The sequence below is a fragment of the Balaenoptera musculus genome, chromosome 9 (assembly GCF_009873245.2).
Source record: "Balaenoptera musculus isolate JJ_BM4_2016_0621 chromosome 9, mBalMus1.pri.v3, whole genome shotgun sequence".
Classification (NCBI taxonomy): domain Eukaryota; kingdom Metazoa; phylum Chordata; class Mammalia; order Artiodactyla; family Balaenopteridae; genus Balaenoptera; species Balaenoptera musculus.
In genome coordinates this window covers 34,165,755-34,192,604 of record NC_045793.1, presented here as the reverse complement: position 1 = coordinate 34,192,604, position 26,850 = coordinate 34,165,755, and the positions used below count along the sequence as shown (strand labels likewise).

The following is a 26,850-nucleotide window of genomic DNA, read 5'->3' as shown; positions in this document are numbered from 1 at the left end:
ATATGTGAAGAGTAGTTGCTGATATTGGCATAGATTTTCTTGTTGTGAGTTAATCTGGAAAAATGACCAATCTCCAATAATAAAACATGCGTTTAGCTTTTTAAAGTGCTCTTTAAAGTTGTGAAGAACTTAAAAGTCCCTCTTTTCAATAGTTGTCTACATCCCATGAATTTATTTAAGTGCCTTTCTTGGGAAGCTGTTGGAGTTTAGTGAAAAGAGTCCTGCCCTCCAGGTCAGGCATCTGGATTCCTGTCTCAGCACTGCCATTACTGAGGTGTGTCACCTCCTACAAATGGTTTAATCTCAAGGTCTCAGTTTTCTTATCTTTAATGAGAGGATTAGACTCAAGGATCTCTTAGGAGCGTCCCATCTCATTGTTTCCTGTGACTTCTGTAGAATGAAGACTTGGCTATGTATATGCATGTGTATGCAATCTTGCTGTTCAGTCCAGGAATTTTTTAAAGGCATTTTTAAAAATCATGAATTTTCTATCAATTAAAGGACTGGCATGCTATAAACACAGGAATTAATGCATTCACTTTTCACAGTTCTGTTGATTATGAGACTGTGTATGTGGCTTTGATTCTTCATGACAGGGATTCCTAGATTGAGAACAATTCTAAGTCTTTATTATTGTGACAGTTTCCCCCCAGTAATGTTACTCTGTATTTTAAATTAATTACAATTTATTTTATTTATAGATTTTTCTACCCAAATCACTGCTATACCACCATAATCATGGCCATCTTCATCTTTTGCCTGCCTAGTTGCCACAGCCTCTTAACTGGTCTCACTCCCAGCTTCAATATGATCTTTTCCAATCCATCTTCCCCTTCAAAAAAGAAGTGATCTCATGAAGACTCCATGTCATTCCCCTGCTTAAACTATCAATTATATGCCATTGCCCTTAGAATAAAATCCAAACTCTTGAGCACTGTTCACAAGGCCTTCACTATCAACCCACTGTTGTCTTCAGCAACTCTCTTCTGCAGCCCTCACGGAAGTGCCCAGCCCTCTTCTGTCCATGGCAGCATCACTCTTCCCCTCATGGCCTGCCTAACCCTTCCCGTTTCCAGAACTCCTCCACATTAAGTGCCTCTTCTATGTCTTCATATAAAATCTTGTACAAACCCCTATTATCACTTACCACATGGTAAAACTAACCCTGTTAAATAACCCCACTAGACTGCTGGTTAGGTCTTTGAGAACCAAAAATATGACTTCATCTTTGTTTCCTGGGGTTCTAAAATGGTGCCAAGCACCTAGTGAGGTCAATCAATATTTTCTGAATGAACGACTACATGAATAAATAATTGAAGAAAATTTGGGATGATTGCAGAGCTGGAGTGGGAATCACATTTTGACATCATAATTTTCTTCATTTGCATGAGGGGTTTGAAAAGTACTGATCCTAATAAGATTTTCCTTCTTACCATTTTCTCACTCATGAATCATTAAGTTGGGAAAATGAAAATGTATGTAAAGCATATCAAGTATATTTCATCTTTTGGGGTAATGCCTATCTTTACTCTCAATTTTCTTGCCTGAAATTTATTTTCATGGCTTCAGGGGTAGGAAATGCTAGTACTTAGAAACTGGTTTGGAAACATTCTCTCTGGCATTTTAGAATGTTGCTATTTCTTTTACTATCCTATTTCCCATTTTGAAATTTATACTAAAACATTGTTTTTATCGAGTTTTACATTTTAGAAAACACAGTCCCATACACTGTCTCATTTGAATCCAGGAAAAATTAAATAGCATAGTGGAGAAATCACATAAATAATGGCTCAGTTTCTTTAGCTTGCAATTTCATCATTTTTGAATGTTTACTTAAGATAACAAGAGCTTAAAGAATTTTTACAAGATTACATATTACTTTCAGATAAAAAAAAAGTAGGTAGTGTTGCAATGAAAAATTACCACCACTAATGCAACTTATCATAAATCAGGTTTTGGTATATTTCCTTCCTTCATGGTATATGTGTATGTAGGGAGGACAAGAGAAGGAACTGAAGGAGGAGGGAGCAGAAGATAAGGATATACAAGATATCTAGGTTATATTTTTTAGGAATAAAAATAATTTCTGCTTCCATACCTAATCTTCCCAATTTCTTCTCTCTGTTTACCCCCAAATAGCCAAATAAGCAAAAGAAGGCACGCTGTTGTACTTTAAAACCATTTTTGCACCCACTCTTCAGCTTCTTTCTTCGGACTATATCTGAACTGCCACCACTGGAGCCTTACACCTTGATGCTTGTTTAAATGAAAGATACCTTTGGGTGAGATAACATTTCAGTCTATTAGTAGACATCCATTACTTCAATGTGAATGGATGATCTGAGAAGGGGATGCTGAAAACTATGTAAGGGGCCCTAGCATGAGGGCCTTGAGTGGAGCACCACCTGAGAGCATCTTACACTGATTAAAAGACACACCACCAAAGTGAAAGTCAAGACAGAAAAGGGAGAACAGGAGGCTCCAATGACACAATCTTTACCCTTCACAGTTTTGCTTTTGGACACCTCTGTTCAAACCCCTAGTGAGGGGGTCAATAGAAACTGAACGGGGTGGAAGGAGTTGAAGTCAGCTAAGACCATAAAGGAAAGTTCCTTATGTCTTATTAAATGAAAAGGGCCCTGGGAGGGGGCATGAGGGCTCTCCTAGAACCCTGTGCCCTAAAGACAATGGCAGAAGAGCAAAAGTTAAAATGAAAACTGTACTACAACTTGTGACCATCTGTCTCTCTTCCACCTCACCTCTCTGTGCTGTTGACTGTTGCCGTGTATCTGTGGCAAAGAAAGAAGACCATGCAGCAGTCAGAGAAATCAGAGGACACCACTTCAACAATTTTCCAAAAATAGGACAGACACCTATCTGCCTGCACTTGGACGTGTCAGGTCATTCAGCTTGGCTGCACAGCTGGAGAAGTTGTTTTGCCATTATAGGAAAAGGTAGGGGTGGAGAATGATGAAAGAAAGGAAGAGACATGACTCAGAGTGGGAAAGAGCACGTAACCAAGGGCAAATATTTCTCCCAGACATAAATGGATCAGGAAGAGATAGGAGCTACAGGTCATCTCTGGAGCATTCTTTTCTCTCCCTGCCTCTGAGTAGCTTGTCATCGAGCACCTGCCAGTAACAAAAGGGGAGAGAAGGGCAGGAGGCAGGACCTGCCTCTCTAACTGAATGGCACACCAGTTCCAGCCAAGTGCTGGCTCAGCTAACTGGGACAGTGAAACAAGGAGTCATTTGGAAAGTTGCAGGGATAAACATAGCATTTCCCAGGGAGGCAGGTGGCAAAGATAACATGTTTCTTTTACTGAGGAGGACACCGGTTGGAATACTTCATGCATAACAACAGTGGGAGAATTCTGATCTCTGGTACAATTAATAACATTTCCATTTGTTAAGCATTTATTACTTGCTGGGCATTTATTTAATCTGCACAATAACTCTATGATGTGGGTTCTATTATTGTTTTTCAGATGAGAAAACTGATGTCCTTAAGTTGAAGAATTTTCCCAAGATCACATGGGAGTCAAGATCTGAGCCAAGAGAGTCTGACACCAGAGTTCAGGCTCTTAATCACTACAGAGATTATCGGCTATTTCTAGGATGTGGGTATGGCTGTTCTAATGACTAATTCTGCCTTCCGACCAAAATCTTCGTTTTCATTCATTGTTCAGTCATGTCACCTTTCCTGCTATGAGAAGCACCTTTTTTCTTTCCTTTCTCCCGTAAATGGAATCAGTACAAAGTCCTCAGTGGTGGGAGCTCCCTACAACCTGGTATCTGGGCTCCCTGTACCTTCCTCACTCTGCCCCCTTCTAATCCCTGAGCCCTCCCCTAATCCTATTCTCTACTTTCCTGAGCACACCATTTCCTTCCCTGTATGATCTGTGCCCTAGGCCCTAACACTCCAGCTAATGTCAGAAAAATATCTTTCAGGGACTTCCCTGGCAGTCCAGTGGTTAAGACTTCGCCTTCCAATGCAGGGGGTGCGGGTTCTATCCCTGGTCAGGGAGCTAAGATCTCACATGCCCCAGGGCCAAAAAAACAAGACATAAAACAGAAGCAATATTGTAACAAATTCAAATAAAGACTTTAAAAATGGTCCACATCAAAAAAAATCTTTAAAAAAATTTTTTAAAAAGAAAACTATCTTTCACATGCTATTATTCCCATGTTTTGTAAATTTCATAAAATTGTACTACCTTTAACAAAGACTTTCTTATTATGTATCAAAAACACAATGATGATCTTTCTCCTCAATACTAGACACCTAGACATGTAAAATCTTAATAATTACAGTAATAATCTCTAGTTAGGCTAAGCATATACCTTTCAAGATAGGGGCCGTATTTCATATCTTCATTTGGTTGGAAATTTCTTATCAGTTTGTACAGCTTTTAGTATGTTATCCAATCCTACTCTCAGTTATTTTACCTTGAAAATTCTAGGGAAAACCATATATAATTTTATTTTCCTCCAATAGAATAATTTGCTCACAAGAAATTTTAAAAACAGAAAAACCAGATTGGCATATACAATCATATTAATGGCTTGGTTGTATATTGTCATACTGCTTTTCAATAGGCTTATACAATTTACAATTGCAATAGCAATGTATGTGTCTCCACACATTATCAGCATTCATATGTATATATGTATATCTTTAAAAGTTACACATATATGTAATTTTTACTAAGATATTAGGTGGTATTATAGAACAACATTATAGTATTCCATTTTGCACACATAAAAATTTAACAAACATTTTTCTACAGTGATAACTAGTATTGTGATCCCCACACTCATTTCTTCCCCTAATTTTTCATTCACCTTTAATATAGTAATGCTGTCTGTGCTTTGCAATAACGGTTATGCTGAACACCTATCATAGGGCATGGTGTTTATGTTTCCCACTATTGGCAATGGCTAGCAGAGATCCACCCACTCTTCTGCTCTTCCTTCCCTCTTTCTCCTCCTCTCTGCTCTCATCCAGTCCAGTGAAGTGAATATTTTAGATGGCTTTGAAGGGTGAAGGCTTACAATGTTTTGCTATGAGACAAAGAAAAACTCAATGGATCACACAACATGATACTGATTTCTTTAGAACTCTGTCTTAAATGATCTAACAAAGTTTAATATTCTTTCTGATTGAAACTTTGCAAATAGTGCACCAAAATAAAGAAATCACCAAATGAACATGTCTGCAAAAACAAACATGTTTTACATACATATTTTCTCACAAAGCAGTTGTGGTAAACTAGTCAATATCAAAATAGGGAGCCATATGTAAAATGAGAAGTCATGACACTGGAATATATAAAAAGAAGCATAAGATACAAGCAAGCCTTCCTCCCCAGTTTAGATATGACCGTGCTGAGGCAGTCACAGAAATAGCACACATTATTTATGGTTAGGTAATATAAACTAAATGAAATCTCCACAAATATCTAGCATATTTGATCAATTTCATGGTAGCCTCCGTGTGCAGGAGCCATGAAGAGAGTGGAAGGGGTGGGGGAGGGCCATGATCAAAGCATTGGAAATAAAACATCAAAAAAACTTTTTTATCATGTAGAAAAAACAAGTGAGCAATCAACTGAATTATTTATGTACATTTTATTTAGACAAGAGGAAGATCTTATGATAATTATAAATTTGAAAATAGACCCCTGAAAAAGAGCCAGAGTTGTTGATATTATTTATTCTAAATGTGAGTAAAGGGCCACATAAAAGATGAAAAATATGGTACAAAGAACGATTTTATTAAAACTATTTTTTTTCTGAGAGAAAGACTAAGTGGGGTCATCTTAAGTGATAATTTTATTAGAGTAGGCACACGCAGAAAGAATTGTGATCCTAAATATATTGAACAAGAGGAAATGGCAAAAAAGATCATAAACTATTTTTCATGTTAGAACTTTTGGAATGATGAGACAGATCAGATGCAGGCAGTCTCTATGCTGCACGATGAACTAGGGATTCATGTAAAGATTTCCATGATTTCATGATTCTTAGAGTTGAAGAAATATTCAGAATTGGAAAGGAAAATCCTCCCAGTCTTAAAATCTTCAATGAAGTTGGCCTAGCATGACATACTTTCTGTGCAGGGTAGGTTTGGGCTACTTTGAAGCCCTCCCTAAGGCCAGTGCTGTCTCAGCTCTTGCCATAGCCAACATGTTTTGGGTGTGGCTAATGGGAGAATTTAATACAGTTCAACTCCTTTCGTAGCAAACAAACAAACAGACAAAGCAAAAAAAAAAAAAATCCAACAACAACAACAACAAAAACCCATCCTGGCTGCTGTCCAGTTTGTAATTCTTGATCTCACATTCCAAGAAGACTTCAGTTTATAGAAATGGAAAGAACTGCCAGTTCTCTGCAAGCAACTTGGCCAACTTAGCCTGTAGGGTTTCCCCTTAAAAGATGCTTCCTTCAATTTCCTTCAAATACTTCTTTAATAGTATGTTACTTCCTTTTCGGAGTTGGGATTCCCTGTAAGTCATCCAGGCTGCCTTACTACTGCTCTTCCTACGATGATGTACAAGCTCTGTTATGCATGTATTTGTGGAGGTTTTTCTTCATTCGTGGTTCTTATTTATGAGGATTTTTTGTTTTGTTTTGTTTTTTAGTTTATTTGCTGACATAACTTCTGCCTTTTTTTTCATTTTCCCAAGACTGAATGATTATTTAATAAAAAGCATGCCACACTGTATAGAAACCAACACTCTCTCCCATAATTCTGTGTATACGGGACTACAGAAATGTCACTGTCCCTGTCCTACATCTTCAAATTGACATTCTCAGGTCACAACAATAAGTCTTCCTAAAGGGGACCTTCTGGAAAAACAAGCTATTTCTTCGGCTCATATTTCCCTCTTTTTGTAGCAGGCACCAGCCATCTATCCAAGAAGTATATATTGGGGAGTAAGGAGGGCATCCATCAGCAAGCCCACAGCTGTTGACAGCCATAAGATTAGAGACAAGCACAAAGGGATAGGTCAACATACTGGCAAAAAATCCTGTGACAGCTAGGGAATAACTCATTTCATTCATGGGGGAAACCCTACCGTTTGGTGCAAGGACATTGATGAGGTAGGCCACTGAGTTACAGAGCCACAAAGAAATGATGTCACCTAGGAGGCGAGGAATAACACCCACAAAAAATCCTAGTATGCCCTCTTCCTGATAGATAGTTACTATGGAGTCACGAAGTCCATGGTACTTGGATTCTCCGCCAATGAACTGTACCATAGATCTCAGGGTGCTCACGTGAAAGGGATGAGTGATGAGAGTAGCAGCAGAAGAAGCCATTATCTCTCCAGTTGTCTCCTTGATAACTCGGTCAGAGATGAAACTTCTTTCTGTACGTTTCCAAATCATGACTCCTCAACCTTGTCACACTACTGGTAATGTTGTAAAACTTTACCATGGACCACAGTTCCAAGGACCCCTGAACACAGTCTTGGAGTTAAGCCTGTGAACAACCCACGCTTCCCATGGATGCTTGCAATGTGCTGAGCCTAACAAAAAAGACCAGGAAGCTGACATACTTGCCGCCCCAAAATATTTCGTCCAACTGTTGGAGGAAGAGGCTCATATCCCACCTGGATGAGCACCTTCACATACAAGAGCAGCTGGGACAGGATGGTGAGACAAGAGCCCAGGAGCACCTGACTGGCCGCGTCCGCCATGATGGCACCCATTGAGGGACATACAGACTGAGCCACCAAGCAACGGAGACAGTCTGGGATCATGTGCCAGGGCCACGGGCTTCACTGGCCCGCCCTTGTGCACGCGCACTCACCCTCGCGCACCTCCCTGCCCAGCTTCTGCCTAACACCTCCCTAACACCTTCAGAGAATAAGCATTTTCAAGTTTCCCCTAGAACGCTGCTTTTCAAAGTTTAATGTGCATACGAATAACCTGACGATCTTGTTAAAATGCAGAGTCTGATTCAATAAATCTGGGATTGGACCTGAGATTCTGGTTTATAACAAGCTCCCAGCTGATGCTGCTGGTGATGGTGCAGGTCCCTTTGGGTAGCAAGGCGCTAGTAATTAGCTTGAGTAAGACATGGAGAGAGGTGAAGATGAAGTAGATTATTTGACCCTCTGAAAAGATCCTAGGGCTTACCTGGTGGCGCAGTGGTTAAGAATCCGCCTGCCAATTCAGGGGACGCTGGTTCGAGCCCTCGTCCAGGAAGATCCCACATGCCCCAGAGCCACAACTACTGAAGTCCCCGGGCCTAGAGCCCGTGCTCCTCAGCAAGAGAAGCCACAGCAATGGGAAGCCCGTGCACGGTAACGAAGACCCAACAAAATCAAAAAAGAAAAAAGAAAAAAAAGATTCTACAGTCTGTCCCATAACTATAATCCCCCATACTAGCTTTAAAACACATTCACATTCCCTCTGAAGTAAGTTGAATTGACTGACAGTAAAGCCAGCAGTGCCGAATTAAACCCATCCTCCGGTATGTACAAAAGCTGATGTTACAGACCCAAATTTTCCCTGGAATTGGTTAAAAACAAAAAAAACCTTCAATATACTTAGTATATAATTATAAGAAAGTAAAGTTCTCTATAAAGACCAGACCACTTAATAAATGGTTAATATGAACTGATATATACTTTTTGAAGAGTGAAATATTTTATGATTAAGCATTGTTGCCTCAAGGGGAGTGGTTGTAGACATAAATTTCCCCCAGGTAAAAGCAACTCCTGGTAAATAGTTTATTTACTAGGGAAAGGGCCAAAAGGAAAGAGTGTTTCCTTTGTTAAATAATGGAGCTCTGAAAAAGCCAGATGGGTTGGTTACAAAACAAAGGGCTTTTATAAAGGACTCCTCCCAAATATTTACATTAACTTAAGAAAAATATGAAAGTTTTACAGTGTATATCTCCTTATAATTTCATGGTAGTGTTCAGGGACTACTACCATTTTTATTCTTTATCACTTCATTAAAATAGCATTTTTAAATTAATCGTTTGTTAAAATAAAATATGTGATGTTCTAAATTTAGATTTACTTGTATGCTGTTTAAACACTCTACTAGTATACTATAAAATGCCATTTATCTCCGATATATATTATATTATATTACATTATATATTATATTACATTTTGCTGTCCTATTAGGTTTTCTGAGCGTTAGTCACACTTTGAATAAGATTTGTGGAGTTTCCATATTTATAAAGAGTGATCAGAATTTTGTTTCACTTGAATAGGAGGAAATGTAGTCATTGTCCACATATCTGAAATTCTACTTCTCTCAACTAGATGTAACGTAGCAATCTGGCTCACCACTTGACACCAATTTTTCTGAAAAAATTGCTACACCCGAGCCTCATATTAAACATTTTCAATCTTGGATTAGCTAGGACTGTAATTAGCATTGCTTTTATTATTGATATAAATCTACCTAGGTTAAAAAAAAATGAGCCAAATATTGTTATTTTTTATATCTTTTCACGCTTTCTGAACATATTATTCCTTGATTATATCAGTGTTTGGACTAAGAGTTCCTCTCTTTAATAAATGCTGGAACAATTATTTTGGTAGGGCTATTATCCAGTTATTAAAATAGTCAAGGTAGGTAGATCTCCCAATTTCATAGCAGTTAGTTTGATTTCTTATATGGTATCATGATGAAATGATGAATTGAACCTGGAATTTTAGCACAAATAAGAAAGAACTCAATGTGATTTGTGTTCGCTTACATTTAGCATTTTCTCAATGTTTAGATTTACTTGCATGCTGACAAATCAGATTGTATTATGATTTTGTTTTTAATGTAATTTATGGGGGAAAAACTCAAGGAAAAATTTACATATAAAAGAAAAAGGAAGTCTGTAAATTTTGAATATCCACTCTTAGAGACAAAATTTCACTGCATTTTCGAAGAAAAATCACAAGTTTCATCATATTGAGTTCTAAATCTGGAACAATAATGACGATGACAATAAGATGGCCTAATTTTTGAAAGTAAGGTAGATTGTCAGCTGCTTTGAAAATCATATTCTGAAATCTTATTTCAATAATACTGAATAACCAGTCAGATTGATTTGGTCTTGAATAACAAAGATTTGATAGGAAAATTATATAGCAAACTGATACAGTAAAAGCTAAAGACTAAAGATATTATTCCACCATCAATATTTTGAGCTAATTAGAAGGATAGAAGCCTTAATATAAGGCTATCAATGAAATATAAACGTTGGCAGAAGTTCTAAAGTTACATATTTGGAATTTGAACTTGAGGGTTTGTTATAATTCAGAAAGACCAGATAGATCTTATATGTCACCAGCAAAATCTTACCAGGATTATGTTTTCTTCCAGTTTATTGAGATATAATCAATATACAGCACTATGTAAGTTTAAGGTATATAGCATGATGATACATACATCATGAAATGATTATCCCAATAAGTTCAGTGAACATTCATCATTTACTATAGATATAAAATTAAAGAAATAGGAAAAAAAGGTTTTTCCTTGTGATGAGAACTCAAGGTTTACTCTTTTAACAATTTCCATATATAACATATAGCAGCGTTAATTATGTTTATCACTCACACATTACATCTCTATTACTCTTATAACTGGAAGTTTGTACCTTTTGACTAGCTTCATCTAATTCCCCCTCCAACGGAAAGAGGAAAACTAGTGAATGATGACACTTTTGAAATGTTTACTGATGTTCTTTTCTGGATGCCCATGGAGCCTTCCCCTACCTCACCTCCCACCATACCTAGGGAAGGATTATTACAACGAAAAAGCAGAGATAAGGCTTCTCTTGATTCCAAAAGGCTTGGTCCTGGGGGAATTCAGGGCATTAAAGAAATTGAGTGATATATGAGCAAGGCTTCCTGCTCAAGGGAGACGAAATTAGGAAAATAAGCAAAGTAATTTTTGACACATGTGCATCCCTAGCATGAACCCAGATAAAGGAGGATCTAAGAGCAGAGGTACTTGTGCCTCCTGCTTCTGAGTAGGGCCTGTAGAGATAGCAACCCTCTAGAGTTCCTCTGCACGGTGGTAGGGCATTTATTCTGTTCTCTACACCACATTTACCATAGGAGGCTCCGTGATGCTGCATCAGGCCTGCCCACCCAGATTCATCAGACTTGAAAAGAGCCCCAAGAAAAGGACAGAAGTAGCAAAAGATGTCTCTAGCCCTAAGGGTCATACTGAATCAGCATGAGGACATTATAGCAGCATCCTGAACGGACCAATGACAGACAGGATATGTACCTATCAGCAGATCCAAGATGTACAACTAAGGAAGAGACTCTCCTCCACAGACCCACCCTGGGACTCCTTGGCAATAAGCCCCTGGAATTTAGATGCAATACAACCTTAACAAAATGGAAGAAACTAGGACTTGATTGAGGTGAAGGTTCTGCCACATGAAGGAATGGGGTTTGTAAAAGAAATTAAGTTCAGTTATTAAAAAAAGAGAAAGTTATACCTCACAGAGGACCTGAATAATATCTATGTTTTCCACTTTAAAAATCTGAAGCAAACCAGGCAAAACAAAATTATTTGATCAGGCTTATGGTGAGTGTTCATTACACTATTTGGTTGAACTATTTTACAATAAAAATACTATAAAAGAAAATACATTTATTCCAATCCTGAATCTGTGGACTGAAATTTGTCTCCTTAACCCTAGCATCTGTTTTGATTTAGGCAGTATCCTCAGTGGTTTAAATGCATCACCTCATTGAATGTTCACAGCACCCCTCTTGGGTAGACGTCAATTATATTTTTCATTTTACAAATAAAGAAAATAAAGCTAATTTAAAGAAACAGTATAAAAAGAATACTTTTTCAGCCATCTTGATCAGATTTTTAAGATGTAGAAATAGTTGTCCTTTTTTTTTTAAAGAAAATAAATAGAAAAAAATCATTTAAGAGAGTCAAAATGGAAAGACCAATGAATTCCTCAAACTGAGGAAGATTCCAGTGAGGCCTTCAAACCAGAACAGGGATAGGAAGGGACTGGGTGATGAGGCAAGGTCTTCTTCTAGAAAGCCATTTCTTTCCATGTATAAAATGGAATGTATGGAAGAAGGTATGGCAGGTATGGGAAGAAGGCCTGAATGGGATCTGGGGTATGGGGGTGAATAGGGGAAGGTATGAGAGGTGGTGATGGTGAAAACAGGGTAAATACTCAGCTGAAACACAGATTGTAAAAATATTGCCATTTATGTACTTGCGTATAAATAGTCACTGCTCTAAAATGTACTCCCTCCCCTCTTGTCCTTCTCCCAAGGGCCCCCAACTCCCAATAAGCCAGCAGCTAGCCGGCAGGACACTAAGGCACAACTCCAGAGCTGTGACTCAAGCCTAGAATGACTGCTTGGTGGCTCTGCCATACTAGTTATTAAATTGTTTTTATATCACACCTAGTGATAATCCTTATTATAATCTAAGCTACACTCCCTTTTTTGAACTCATCAACAAAGGCACATTTGGGCAGTATCAAGCTTCTGAGTGTTGAGAAATCTTGGAAAGGTGACTGCTTTTTTAAACTTTCATATCACTATAAGTGGTCAAACCTTAGACTCCTAATCCTGGAGCGGGAATTAGATGAAGCCAGCTGAGAGTATGAAGAGGACCTAGGGTGGAAGGGATGGGAAGAGGAAGCTGTGCTCAGGGGTTAGGGGGCCTAGAGAAAGAGATGAGAGAACACAAAAGACAACTTCACAGTATTGCCACAGCCTTCCATGTCATTACACTACTTAAGAATTCCACGCCCCGTAAGTTGTTAACAGGTGCTATAGTTATTTATGAATTTTAAAATGTTTCATTGCCCCACAGAACTCCTTAAGAACACATCATTTTCATGTACTTAAACTTCAGTTTCCTTATTTCGAAGATGGCTGGTTTGATGATCTGTGTCCTTTCAGCTCTCTATATAGTAACATATAATGCATGAGCTGACCTTTAAGGCTGCTTCCTAAAAAAAAAAAGTAGAGGGCAAATGAGTTGCCATTTACCCATTTTTTTTTTTAGTAAATGATTTGGAGAAGTTATTAACTTGCCTCTAAGCCTAAAGTTATCTCTGTGGGTATCAAAGAAAAAATATATATATTTTTATATCATCTATTCATTTCAAATCTCTGCTAACAGTGTTCTACTTCATCTTTTCTTTGTATCTCATAAAGCTGGATGGAGCCAATTATCCCAATCAGCTATTATAACGAGAATATGATCTGTTTCTCTTTGGTGCCAGCTTCTTGTTGGGGCAGGTTAATGAAGAGTTTGTGGTTTTTCTTCTCATTAGGAATTCATTTTGGCATTGACAACGCTTCACTGATCATTATGATTCCATGTGCTGTGCTGACTTTGGGGTGGACTTCCCCAGGGAGGCTGCTTTCCCTCCTTTGAGTGCTAGTTAAGCATTCACTCACAGGCCTCGCCACAAAGTCCATTCCTTGCTGGAATGCAGGACATGCTCTCTCCCTGTTCCTGTTGACTTTTTTCACAGTCAAGATTACTCATTGCAGCTGAAGACTGAATAACAAAAGATGGGAAACAGCTTCCACATTTTTCCATAGAACAAAACTCAACTGCTTTGCAGCCAACATTTTTATGAAGGAGTTAGAGGAACAGCAATCTTTTCGCAGTCATTAGAGGTAGACTAGGCACTACACAACACACTGACCCTGACACCTCCCTTTTCTAGAATATCATGTTTGTTAACATGTCATCTGTTCAAAGCATTTAGAAATGCAATTTGGCAGAAGTAAAATTAAGAAAACCCAACTTTGGGAAGATCTTTAGTATTCTAATGATGACTAGTCAGCATAATTAAAGTCATGCCAACATTTGTGACATTTTCCCTGCCATCTAGTTGAAACTGATCTTTTCTTCAAAAACTGTATTGCCTTTCTGCTATCAACAATAACAAAAACCTGTGCTTTGTCATTCTCTTTTATATGTTTATGTCTTCTCTCCACCTTGATAATCAAGTCTAGGAGTTCCATCCTCTATTCCCCTTTCTCCTCCTTTTGTGTCCATCCCCATTTTCCCTTTTCTAGACTGCCAGTATTTTTAATATATCCCGTGCCCTTCCAGGTATAGTCCCAGCTTTTTCATTTCAAGTCATAATTTGACTTTCGATTGCATGTGGAACATAATGCAAAATGTCCTTTCCATTTTTGGATGGTGAATTTCCTTATTATTGCCCCAAAGTAAAACGACTGATTATTGCTCAATTCATCTTGTGCCACTTTATAATAAGGTAAAGAAAACCCCGATTTAGGAACAGATAAAATATTTTCATTGCTAACAACTTTTTTAAAAATTCTAATCAATTACTAGAAAAACTAAGCCTCTTCTAACTCACAGCCAAGCACTTAAAAAAAAAAAAAAGGAATCTTCTCTGGTAAACTTGAAACTCCAATTAAATATTTGTACAATTGTAAATATTTTATGTATTTTGTAAATACGGCATCACCTGTTTCCTTTGTTCCAAGGTAAAAGAAGTAATAAATTAATAGAAAAGTTAAACATTTTTATTTATTTCAAAGCATTTGAGAGACATTTCAGAAGCGGTTGGTAAACGTTAAATTCTGCATGCCTGCTTCTCCATCCACACAGACTAGATGTAAACCAGTGTCACCAAAAGCACACCACACACGCACCCACACAGATTCCTTCCTTGTGTTTAGATATGAAATGCACCTAAAGGTTCCGGGTCATTTTTCATCCCTTCCTCTGTGAAACAGGGAGGTAGTTGTGTCTTAAGCAGCGATGGAACGTGGGCGATGAGAAGAAAAGGCTTAGAACAGGGCAGAATTCTTTCTGAAGCTCGGTTGCCCATACTGGGCATCTCTGCAGGCAGTCGACTTCCTCCACTCCCCACCCCTGCTGGGATGATGCACTGAGAAAACATTAGCTCCCCCACCCCCACCCCCAGACGCCTCTCAGTGGCTTATAGTTGGAAAAATGTTGCCCCAGGTTTAAAATATCTGCCCAAGCAGCCCAGCCGGTGAAAACGCTTTCTCATTGCTCTTTATTCCCGGCGAGCGCTCCCCGCCCTCTGCTGCCAAAACCTTGGGGATGTGCCTAGACCCGGCGCAGCGCACATCCCGGCCAACCGCGAGCAGAACAAACCCTTGGCGGAGAGCCAGGAGGCTCCCTCCCAGCCACCGCCATCCCCCCCCGCCAGAGCCTCCCCCCCTCCCCGCTCCCCCATACAATACAAGATCTTCCTTCCTCAGTTCCCTTAAATCACAGCCCAGGGAAATCTCCTCAGAGCCTTCATCCAGCCACGGGCCAGAATGTCGGGGGGCAAATACGTAGACTCAGAGGTAGGCTCGGGTGGGTGTGCTCCGGGATCGCGGCGCGCAAGAAGTGCTGCTTCTGCTATCTCCCACTCCAAATATTCCGACTGCTTTGCTTGCCCCAGCCCTCTCTCGACGTCGGAGCACTCCTCTCCCCTGGCATTGCTGAGGAATGGGCCTGGGCGGGGAGGTCAAGAGGAGGCAGGAATGTTTTATGTTTTCCTGTTAGGAAGGGGGCCAAGGCAGCCCCTAAGCTGGAGGATCGCGGAAAAGGGGGTCGTCGGGGTCCTCAAGTTGGGTCTGCCAGACCGAGGGCGCGTTTCTTAATGGCTCAGGGGCACTGCCTTTTTGCGGGACCCCCACGGTCCGGCCCCAGTCTGCTGGGAGGCAGAGAGCCAGAGCAGAGGGTGAGAGCTCATTCACTCGCAGTCTTGGGGACAGTCCCCCCGACTCCCCGCCAGGCGCCTGAACCGGCTGGCCGGGGCGACAGCGCGCGTCTTGTTTGCACTTTCCAAAGCTCTTGGGCCACCTCAAGAACTCTTCCTGCATCTCGGCGCCTGGCAGGGGTGTTTGGAGAGGAGCGGACCTCCCCTCCCCCTAACTACCACTCCCCCCCCCCCCGCCCCCTTCCAACCACCTCCCGGCGCTCGGTCTCCGCCTGGGTGTGGAGACCTCTTTTTCCCAAACTCAGCCGCCGTTCAGCGACCGGCCGGCAGCCTGGGAGTGACCTGAGGGTGGGTCGGGGGGTTGTGCAGGTTAGATACCGTTCTAGAGAGTTTAGGAGGGTCTGACACTTGTCTCTACCCAAAGATGGGGGATGCGGGATTGTGAGCACCAGGGGAGTGGTGGGAGCTGCGCAGGAACAGAGACTGCAAAGGGAGGGTGCGGGAAGCGGGCAGGTGCGAAGGATACTCGGCTAGGAAGGAACGAAAATGGGGACACTCCATGGGTCGGGGGGTTCCAAATGGGTCTTAAGGATGAAGCCAGAAGGGATTATGGAGAGAAGGGAAATGGAGGCCAGGGACGGAAACAGGTGAAGAGCTCAGGTAGAGGGTGGCGTGGCGGAGAGAGGGGCTGGAGAAAAGTCGGAAGTCTGGTCCTCTCCCCTGCGGGGGTCTCCGCGGGGTGCCGCGGGCAGGGCGTGCGCAGGGCTGAGGCCGGGGCGGACCGCACGGCGGGGTTTGCCCTGACCCCTGGCGGTGGCGGGCGGGGGAGGCAGGAGCTCCCTGCCTGGTACCGAGGGGTGTGGTGTCCTCTCCTCGATCCTCTTAAAAAGCTTGCGGCGCCAAGGAGTTTACTGTGCGCGGAGCCACCGCTTCCGAAGCGGTTAGTTCGATTTTGAGCCTCGAGGTTTGCCGCGCTACTAGGCTGCCTTTTCTGATCGCCGGTTTTTCTTTTTGAAATTTTCTTCCCACCGCCGGTGCCACCCTCCCCCTCCTGGCCGTCCGCCCTCCGCAGGGACATCTCTACACTGTTCCCATCCGGGAACAGGGCAACATCTACAAGCCCAACAACAAGGCCATGGCAGAAGAGATGAACGAGAAGCAAGTGTACGACGCGCACACCAAGGAGATCGACCTGGTCAACCGCGACCCCAAGCATCTCAACGACGACGTGGTCAAGGTAAGGTGAGGCGGCCAGCATGGAAGGGATGTGCCCCGAGAAGACGCTGAGAGGGCCAGGACAGCTCTCCTCTGTCTGGCCAGCAGCCTGTGTATCTTTCCCTGTCTTTGCCACACACTCACCATTTTCTGGGCTTGATGTGCGGGAACTCCCGCGGTCGTCAGAAATGTTACACCTCCCCTCCCCGCTCCTGCCGGTTAGTTCAGCTGGAATTTAGCTAACTTGAGTTTTGTAGGAGTTGATTTAACTGCACCCTTCTCCTGGCAAATGAACCTCTGGATCTCAGCAAGAGACAGCCCCGCACTCCTTGAGAGGGTGAGATGTTTGCGCTGCAGGTCACCCTTTTTCCGTTTTCAGGTTGAAAGTCTAAGTGAGGGGTGGCGCTCCACTGTATATAGAATTAAGCAGTGAGATCGTTTGGTAAGGTCTTGTGCCAAAGGTGACAACCGGAATACTAAGTGAGCAGGTTCCCTCAGCTAAAATTAAGATAACCTGAAGTGATTTTCTTAAAAATAACAAAGTAGGTAGAAATGCTTCTGACTAAAGATGAAATATATATATGTGTGTGTGTGTGTGTATATATATGTATATATATACAGAATAGAATCAAATATTTAATATTTATATGAAGGGTATTTAACTGGAAAAACATGGCGCTTTTTGTACACAGCTATGCATATTTACACAACCAAAATAATATGTGCCTTTTGATTTCTCCTATAGACCTCTAGTTAGGTGTGGAAAGTTGCTTCTTTAGTGACTGCTTGGGTAAGCCTTCCCTGAGCTAATGGGACGTTCAGGTTGGAGTTCCTTTTTATACTTTAAGGATGTGCTTGGTGAGATTAAAAATAGGTTAACTGAATGGGTATTGGCTAAACTTCGATCTGACTGGGTGGTCAGTTTTTGATTATGATTATGTTACTCAACTTTGACCCTTTGAACAAATCTCATCAGAGGAATTTGTTGCTTAAACCCATCTTGATTGGGAAATCATAGGCCTGAGCCATCCTTGGCAGAGGGTTTTCTTTCAGGAAGGGGGATGACCAAGGAAATTCCTGGCCTGGAAGATTAAAGTGTGAAGACCCCCAGAGCAGCCAATGGGGTGGGTGAGCAGTTTCCACCCACCCAGCCTCCTATCCAGGATGGGAGGGGCCATAGTTCAGAGACTGTTCACATTTATGGATAATATATCTCAAAAAGGGGAACAATTTAATCTGTAACTGGAAGGAAAATGTAACTGTCAGAATTGACTCTCTTGGCTTGCTGGTGGAGGAAAAAGGAAAATTGGAGCTTTAGCAGGCTTTTCTACTAGCCAGATTATGGAATATTTAAAAGCAGCAGTAATAACAAAAATAGCTTATAACTAGAAATTAGAATTGCTAAAAACTATTTACTAAAAACACTGCCTTAAAGGAGGAAAGGGCATTTTTGCTTGTTTCCCTTCTCACGTAGCTTTGGACAAGAAGGAAAAGTGCCAGGAAAAGATGCAGATTTTAGAAGGGCCTAGCTTCATTAGAGCCTCCCTGGTGTTCCACTGCAGTGTTGAGTGGGATTCCTGAAGCAAGTGAACCTCCCAGGATGAGTCAGAGAAGCCAGCAGTGTAGATGTGGGTCTCCACACATAGCATGACTAAGTTGAGAAAGAAAGGCCCCACTGGGAAAAGAGACTTCAACACAAATGGAAAAAAGGCATAACAGACTTAGTGGAAATAGTTTACAAAATAGCATTTCAAAGAGCAAGTGTGGGGATCCTCATATTAAAGAAATTAAAAGGAAGAGTTAGAACAAGCTTCTGCTGGCCTAGAGAAAGCAAACCCCACCCACTTGCTCATAGAACTGTGAGCAAAACAAGACAATCAGACAGAAAAATCTACCTCCAGAAGAATTTGGTAGGCCCGCTTACTCAGATGTCTTGCTTAAAGAGGCCTTCAGAGAATGCCCTGCAAAGAGAGACGCAAAGAGTACATCTGCCAGTAGGGCCAGGAAAGGGGGCCTACACCCAATGGAGACTCCTATTTTATAATTTTTTTTCTTTGAATCCAAGCACAAATGTAATGATAGAAACAGTGATGATCCTCTCCGTGTTACCGAGACAGTAAATAATAAATTTCTCTAAATTTTACTTTTGATTACATAGACTTCTTAAAATAATAAAGACACCCAAAGCTTCACTCTTAATGCATGGTAGCTTAAAACTTCACATGATAATAAAGAAACAGTGGTCAACTGAATCTACTGTTAGAGTTATCAAATCAGGTAAGAAAAGGTCTGTTCTAAAAGCAAGCAGCTCTGTAAAAGCTGCCAATTCTGTCCGATTCTATAGTCACTAGCCACTTTTGGCTATTTCCATTTAAATTCCAAGTAATTAACATTAAATACAATTTAAAATACAGTCTTCGGTCACACTAGCTACATTTTGAGTTCTCAACACTTAAGGCTAGTAGCTACCGTATTGGACAGCACAGATTTAGAACACTTCCACCTTCATGGAAATTACTATTGGACAGCATTGGACTAAAGTGTTCATTCTCTATATATTAAAAATGTCCCCATACCAAGTTTAGAAACTTGTAGATGGAGAAGAAATGAAACACTGATTTACAGTGTGAGGAGCAGCATAGTGTATCTGCACAGTATCCTTTTAGTCCCATAAAATAGCTATTTAGGGCAGGGAAGAAAACTCAGAAGATGGATGTGCTGTGAATTTATACTTCAAGAAAGTAGAGTATTATCACCTATTCCACTAGTAATAATGACATAAATTAGACTGAACAATTTAGTTCCAATAAAGTTGGTTTCTTATTTCACTAAAGGTTTGCTACACCATATTATGAGATGTCTGTATAGACATTTATTGAGAAAAAGAGTAAGTTATGAACGCTTTTTAAAATTTCTTCTAATTAAAATGGTCATACCTTCAGACTGTCCATTCTCCCTCTGATATTTCTATGTTTTCTTATGCTCACATTTCATTCATATGTTTATTATGTACTATTTTGATTTTCTAATAAAGAAAATGGCTTCAAATTTATGATTCTGATATCACATTAGCCATCAATTTGTTAAACTCATCATATGCTAGACAAGACACTGCGCTACGTACTACAAAGTGTAATTCCTAAAATAAGTCCTAGAAATCACAAAGATTAGAGTTAGTGAAGACAAGATGCGTACAGATTAAAAATACACACACACATACATACACACACAAACACACACACACACAATATCACAACAGTAAGTCACTTCCAAATGCTATCTAATTGGTCCTTTTTTTATTTGCCAGGAAACATATAACTAGATTTTTAAGTTTCATTAATCCATGTTACTTATTCTCTCTCACATATGGGTTTGAATTTTCACTTTCTTTTTCAACTGGCATGATTTTTTATGTGGTCTCTATTGTAAGTTTTCTCATTATCATTTTGGAAATATACCAAATATATACTATAATAAATCAAAAGTAAGTAGTATTGAATATTGCATAATAAAAAGTTTATTTAAAAGTGAATCATATTAATTATCTTGATCTTGGTAATCATTTACAATATGGATGTACATCAAGTCATCATGTTGTACACTTTAAATATTATATTTGTCAATTATTCCTCAATAAAGGTTTTTTGAAAGTGAATGGTACTGATATTAAGTGTTAGGGCGACCCTACTTGGATAGGGCTTTAGGGTGAGAGAAGGATGCATTATAGATAATTTAATGGAGAAGGGCATGAAGGAGGTGCAATGTGAGTTGGGTCATAATGAACAGATGGAATGCAAATAGCTGAGAAAAGTACAGGAGGACATTCTAAATGACAAGGCATGGAGATGGGAATGTCACACACAGGGCATAAGTCTGGAAGGTTTAGCAGCCCATTTTGATTGAAATTAGAGTTCATGTGGCATAGTGGTAGGTCATAGAGATGAAACGACTGATCGTGGCCAGATGATAGAATCCTGAATCCAGTACTCCTGATAAGTTTGAACTTTATCATGTCAGCAGTGGGAAGCCAAGAAGACTTCAAGCTTGGAATGACATGATGAAGGTGGGCTCTTTGGAAGATGACTGGTTAAGGTACAGGATGTAATAAAAGGTAGCCAGTCTGGATGAGGAGCAAACAGTTACGATGTAATTGCATCATGGTCTGGACATGAAATGAGAAGAACAGTATGCGGTGGCACTGGGAATAAAACCATATAGGCGCAAAATGACAGAATTTTAGAATTGGAAGAGAATGTAGTGGTTACCAGGTTAACCTCCAATTCCTTTTTTTAACATTAAGAGAAACTTAAGGGTTAAAAAAGTTTAAATTTCTATCCACGTTTTCACATGGTTAGTGTCCAAAACAGATATTTTGAAATATATCATAAGGCATGAATAGATAAGATTATGTGATTTTCATGGATTATTGTCATGAGAGGAGAAATGAGCTGAGATGATTCTGAGCCTAGCTCTGAGACAAATCAGTACATCTGAGAGGAAATCTTTGTTGAAAATAAAAATACGCATTTGTAACTTTCTTTTCTAAAATGTGAATGTAATGATTCTTAAATATACAAAATTTTCTTTAGCAGTCAAGAAAAGGGATGCGCATGGTAATCAGTTTGGGTTACAAAATAATGGCCTAATGCTGCCATGATCCCTTTCAACTATAAAGCATTCTAGAGCTATTAGTAATTAATATCAATATAACAGAGATTTTAAATTTCATGTTTGCTCGATATAATCAAAGCATAAAATTTAAAAGGTCAGACTGGCCCAAAGCACTCAGCACCATGTTAATAGTCTCTTCTGTTGGAATTGGTATTGGTTTTGCTTATTTGTTTGTTTAGGAGATAGCCTCACAAGATGGTGACTGATACTCTGCCACACATGAGATCATGCATGGAATTCAGAATCCCCAGCTTGTAAAAGAGCGCTATGGTCATGTGTGGTGGGAAATTATTCTCACATCACTGAGCAAATAACAATATTAAAATGGGGGACATTATTCATTCATAACCATCTGAAACACTTTCAAATTCAGTCAACAGTGACATATATTTTAAATGCTTATTAAAAGAAAGCATTTTTTCTTTCTCCACCTCCAAATTGTGGTCAAAAAAAACCTGAAGAATTAGCTCAACTTTGGTTCTAACTGAATAAAATTTCATATTATTTATTAAAATTTAAGATAAGATACACCAAATATTCTTGAATTATGAAAAAGTTCATGATGTGGGTTATTCTTCCAATTGACAGCAGTGCTGGCTACCTTTTAAAGGGGTTTGAAGTAAGAACAGCTGCAATAGTAAGCAGCATCTGGAAAGTCCAATAATTTCAAAAACCACCTGCTTATGCATCCTGCCCACTCAAGTTCATAAAATAACAGATACTTTTATATTCTAAATTAAACTGCTTTTTAGTTTGCCCTACTTTTAACCATAAGTTATTGTTCTCTATGATGAAATATCCAGAGTGAGCTGATCTCTAGAAGAATAGGGCTGTGTGCACTGGGCTATGGGCTCCTGGGCCCTTTCATGATCCTCCTGGCCAGATTTGCAAGCGGGCTGCTATTTTCATACAAAGATGGTTTAGGCCAAAAAACACACACTCTTCTTCCACTCTCTGGACCCTATATATATTATCTAAGTTACTATACACTAAGGCCCTGGAGAAAAAGATTTGCATGCTATACTTCTGTTAAAAGAAGTTTTCTAAAAAGGTAGCCCTTAGCACCTAGAAATATGCTTAACCACAGGTGTTCAGAGGCACCTGGACAGAGTAGAAAGAGTCCTGTGCCAAGAAAAGAAATTTTTGTGACTTTTGTTAACTTTCTTTTTTAAAACTTGAATGTAATGATTCTTAAATATATAGACACAAAATTCTGTTTCTTTAAAAATCAAGAAAAGACATGCACATAGTAATCAGATCAGTTCTGGTTTCAACCTAAGGGCCAAACTAGAAAGTGTCTCGTCCCATTATTGTGGGACACCAAGGAAGGAGGGGGAAGGATGTCAGGGCAACAGATTTCTCTTCCTCAGCAGTCCCTGAGAGTGGAGCTTATAAACAAAGAGCAAACTTGTTTAACTAATCAAAGCTAATAAACACCAGCCTTAAAAATATTTTGAGCAAGCTATTTTACATTTCTATGCTTCAATTTCTCTAACTATAAAGAAAAGAATGAGAGTCATTCTCATATAATAGCATTCCCCTCCCAAACCCATTCACCTTTCAATAAATGATTATTATAAATCTATTATTATGTGCCGTGCACTACAATATGGAACAAAGATAGATATGAGCACTGCCCACTAAGAGTTTATGACTGTCTTCCTTGTCTCTCTTCATTGCAGTTTCCTTTGAAAACTTTTGCTGAAATTCCTTTACCAAATTCTACTGTATGGTAAAATCTTAAAATCTTTAGGGCATAGTTTAAAACATGCCTCATCTATAATGCCTCGAATTGTTCCTGAGCCAGTAAGTAAGGCTAGGGGAAAATATGGAACATATATTTATAATATATATATAAAATATGTAATATATATATATTTTTTTAGAGTCCAATGTACCACTTTTATTTAGGAAAACACCAAAGGAACATATTTTTTGAACAATTTGCCCCTCTTTTGGTCCTATAAAAATTATAATTTACTTATAGAAAATATTTCAGTTATTCTCTAATATTCTCCCTTCCCATATTGGTGCTTGACTTTTAATCTTCCTATTGAAAATTTAAAATTTTCAACCTTTTTAAAACCTCATATCCTCTTTACAAACCCAAGAGGGCTCTCATATTCACCTGGGCATCAGAATCATCACAGGAATTTTTAAAAATACAGATGCCTGGGCCCACTACATAGTTACTAAACTAGAGCATCTAGGGATGGGGCCTAATCTAGGGCCTCTATGCTCCCTAGATTGTGAAGTCAGGCTTAGAAATGATTGTACCCAAGGTTGGCTTAAAGATATACACTTGAATGGTTCTACCCTAAGAAAACAGTTCAGTCACACTATGTAGTTCTACATGTTCTTCCTGCCAGAAGAACACTTGAAGGTTAGTCCAGTTTAAACTCTGCCAAGGAGTTCTGAAACACCATAGGGGGTTCCCAAATCAGCCTTGCTCAGTGGTCCTCCATCCCTTGAGGCCACTTGGGCTTACAGCCAACTGCAAGCTTAGAGCCTCAGAGTGACCTAGGGGTGGGGTGGCCATATGTTCTAGGTTGTCCCATGCAGACCAGTTAATAATGGTCAATAGTTATCCTGAATAACTATTAATTATTTTTAATTATTAATTATAATTAATTATTACTAGTGCCCCTTTCATTCTCAGAATTGTCCCAGTTTGGAAGAAAAATTATATGGTCATGAATGAATTGGCAATGACCTGTCACTGATTCCTGTACCTGAAATACATTGGGAGTCCCTACTTGCACTATTTTTTTAGCAAAATGGGCAAAATTTCCATTTAAGAATGTCATGCTTTTCTTTCCTCTCCAGTCTCCAGTGTCACCTCTCTCCTATCCTTCATTGGCCACCAAGCTGTACTATAACCTGGAGGAGTTGCTCTTAAGTGCCAATCTACTCTACCCTCAGACCTTAGTTTCTTTCCCTGCAACACAGGGTTAATGAAACTGACATCCTTCCATCACATATTTTGTCAACTACTCAATCAAAGATTAAAATGTTTAAAATAGTTTTAATTTTTTTCAGTTAGTCCAGGAAACGTAAAATGGCATGCTTTCACATGAGCCATTGTTTAGAGTGGGGAAGTGCTTTTAATTTTGTCTTAAAGGAAATCTGCATGATCCATGTACTGAGCAACTACCAAGGGAATTTAATTGGTAGAACAGATTTACACCTGCACAGAATACATATTTCCTGCCTCTCCTATGCTGATGCTTTAGATATAAAATACATTTTGTTTTCTTTATTAAACCTTGAGAAGATGCCTCTTGTTGGTCATTATTTCATAGCAGGGGAGGTACATATTCCTAAAGACACAACTAAGCTTCCCTTTAGCCACTGTTAGTTATTTAGGGAATTAAGAGCCAGGCATTTTTAATTTTGAGAAGGCTTAAATAAGTTTTGATGGTGTATGTATGTGCTTAACATATTATTTCATAGCAATTTAAAAGTGAAAATTTTAAAAGGTACATTCAGTATTTAAACCTTTCTTGAGCCCAGCAAGGACATTATAATACAAATGGACATTGATAGATTCTATGTAAAAAGATAAATTGCATCTAGAGCTTACACCAGGTCATCTCACTGATGTAGGCATTAAACACAATTACGGTTTCTCATTTACAATGAAGAACTGAAAAAGATTCTGATTTCTGAACCCAAGTAGTGAGAAAGTAGGAAACTGGGAGGAAAAGAAGCAAAGACAAAGAAAGGACAACAAGGCCCCTTCTCCCTGCCCTGCCACCCGCTCTGTGCTGGACTGGGCTTTGCACGTGCCAACTCCAGGAGCCCCCCACATCCATTGCTTTGCACGGTGCTGTCATGTCTGATGACACGATCAGGTTCAGGCATTGACTGAGTATTAACTCTCAGCTCCTGCCCCGAAGAGTTTATCAGGAAAGCAAATATATAAACAAATCTGAGTAAGGTCACTGTAACTTAGGGATGCGCTATAGTTGGGCACAAAGCAGAGAGTTCTCAACAATCTCCAAAGCTGAGCACCAGGCATGTGTGGCAGGAAAGGGATGCCAGCAGAGGGAGCAGCAGGGGCAAAGGTACAGAGACCTGAGGGCACCTAACACGTTCTGGGCACCAGTGGCAGGTCAGTGTAGCCAGAGCAAGGGACACAAGCAGGAGCCAGATCAGCATGACCTTCTGTGCCCAGCCAAAGCACCTGTCCCTTTGTAGGCCACAGCAACCCACAGAGGTGTTTTTAGGCCAGGAAGTGACCTGATGAGATATGACCTCTGCTAACAGAAAGGGCTAACTTCAGTGCAACGGGGCAAACCAAGGGATGCCAAATGTGCAGGTGGGAGTGAAACAGGACATGGAAGCCTTCCTCCAGCACTTTCTACAGGCTAGCTTGCTGGCACAGATTATTTTACTTACTCCTCCAACGGCCCTTTGAGGAGGTGCTATCATTTTCAGTTATATTCATCTGGCAGATAAGGAAATTCAGACCTGACCATTTGCTCAGGATTTCATAGGTAGGAAATGGTACACTCAGAATTTGAACCCAGACAATTAGACCCCAGGACCAGGGTTCTTAACCACTGTGCTCCAGTGCCTCTCTGTAATAGATCATGATCCAAGCAGACAGTGGTGTCTCCATAGTGAGGAAAGACATGACTGTGTTCTCAGAGTGGCTGAGCAGCATTTGGCAGGGGGATTCCAGACATGGTCTGTTTTGGGAGTGACAGGCCTACAGTTCTAAGGTCAGACTTTAGATCCTGGTAGGTGAGCTGGGAAAGGAGGAGGAAGGACCAACGTAAAGACCAAGATAAAACCCCACACCTCAAGAAATATGCAAGCTGGGTGAGCTCCCAACAAGGCAGGGAGGGTCAAATCCCAAAGACAGAAGTGGGGTACAAAGTGGGGATGTGTCCCAGTGATTAGAAGTGGAACACACACTCAGGACCAGACAAGCTACAACGCTGGCTTGTGTTGAATTACCTGAGTCTTTAAAGCACCCTGACTGCCCAGGTTGGCCACAGCTCCTGGGCTGCAGCTGATCCTGCCTGGATGTGCAGGGAGGGCTAGGTGTGAGAAAATGAAGCAGGTCCTGACAGGCACTTTGCATCTAATAGCTTCATTTAAGGTTCTCAATTTGCCTGTTCAGTTTCTACAGATATTCGTGCCATTACAGCAATACCTTGTAAAAATAGGAAACAATTGAGAAAAATCCTAGTTTTATGCTAGTGGGAGAAATGCCTATTTAATCCTGAAAGTAGTTTCTATGAGACTTCCTCCCTAATAACT

The 26,850-nt window shown here is 40.1% G+C and overlaps 1 protein-coding gene, 1 long non-coding RNA gene and 1 pseudogene across 5 annotated transcripts in view; 1 reads left to right on the top strand and 2 right to left on the bottom strand.

The window, feature by feature from the left end:
• The window catches only part of LOC118900507, a 276,568-nt gene that overhangs the window by 125,185 nt on the left and 124,533 nt on the right, over positions 1-26,850 (bottom strand). The window lies entirely within an intron of this gene.
• Positions 6,801-7,705, bottom strand: LOC118900504 (annotated as a pseudogene).
• CAV1 (caveolin 1) overlaps positions 15,130-26,850 on the top strand; it is a 32,894-nt gene continuing 21,173 nt past the window's right edge. Inside the window, exons 1-2 of one of the 3 annotated variants that reach the window (XM_036862903.1) lie at positions 15,130-15,334; positions 16,766-16,930. In XM_036862903.1, coding sequence (XP_036718798.1) covers positions 15,305-15,334; positions 16,766-16,930 — 195 coding nt within the window. In that variant the 5' untranslated portion in view covers positions 15,130-15,304. Of the gene's footprint in view, positions 15,335-15,925; positions 16,063-16,765; positions 16,931-26,850 lie in introns of those variants that run through there. The other 2 variants (XM_036862904.1, XM_036862905.1) reach the window with 2 other exon arrangements.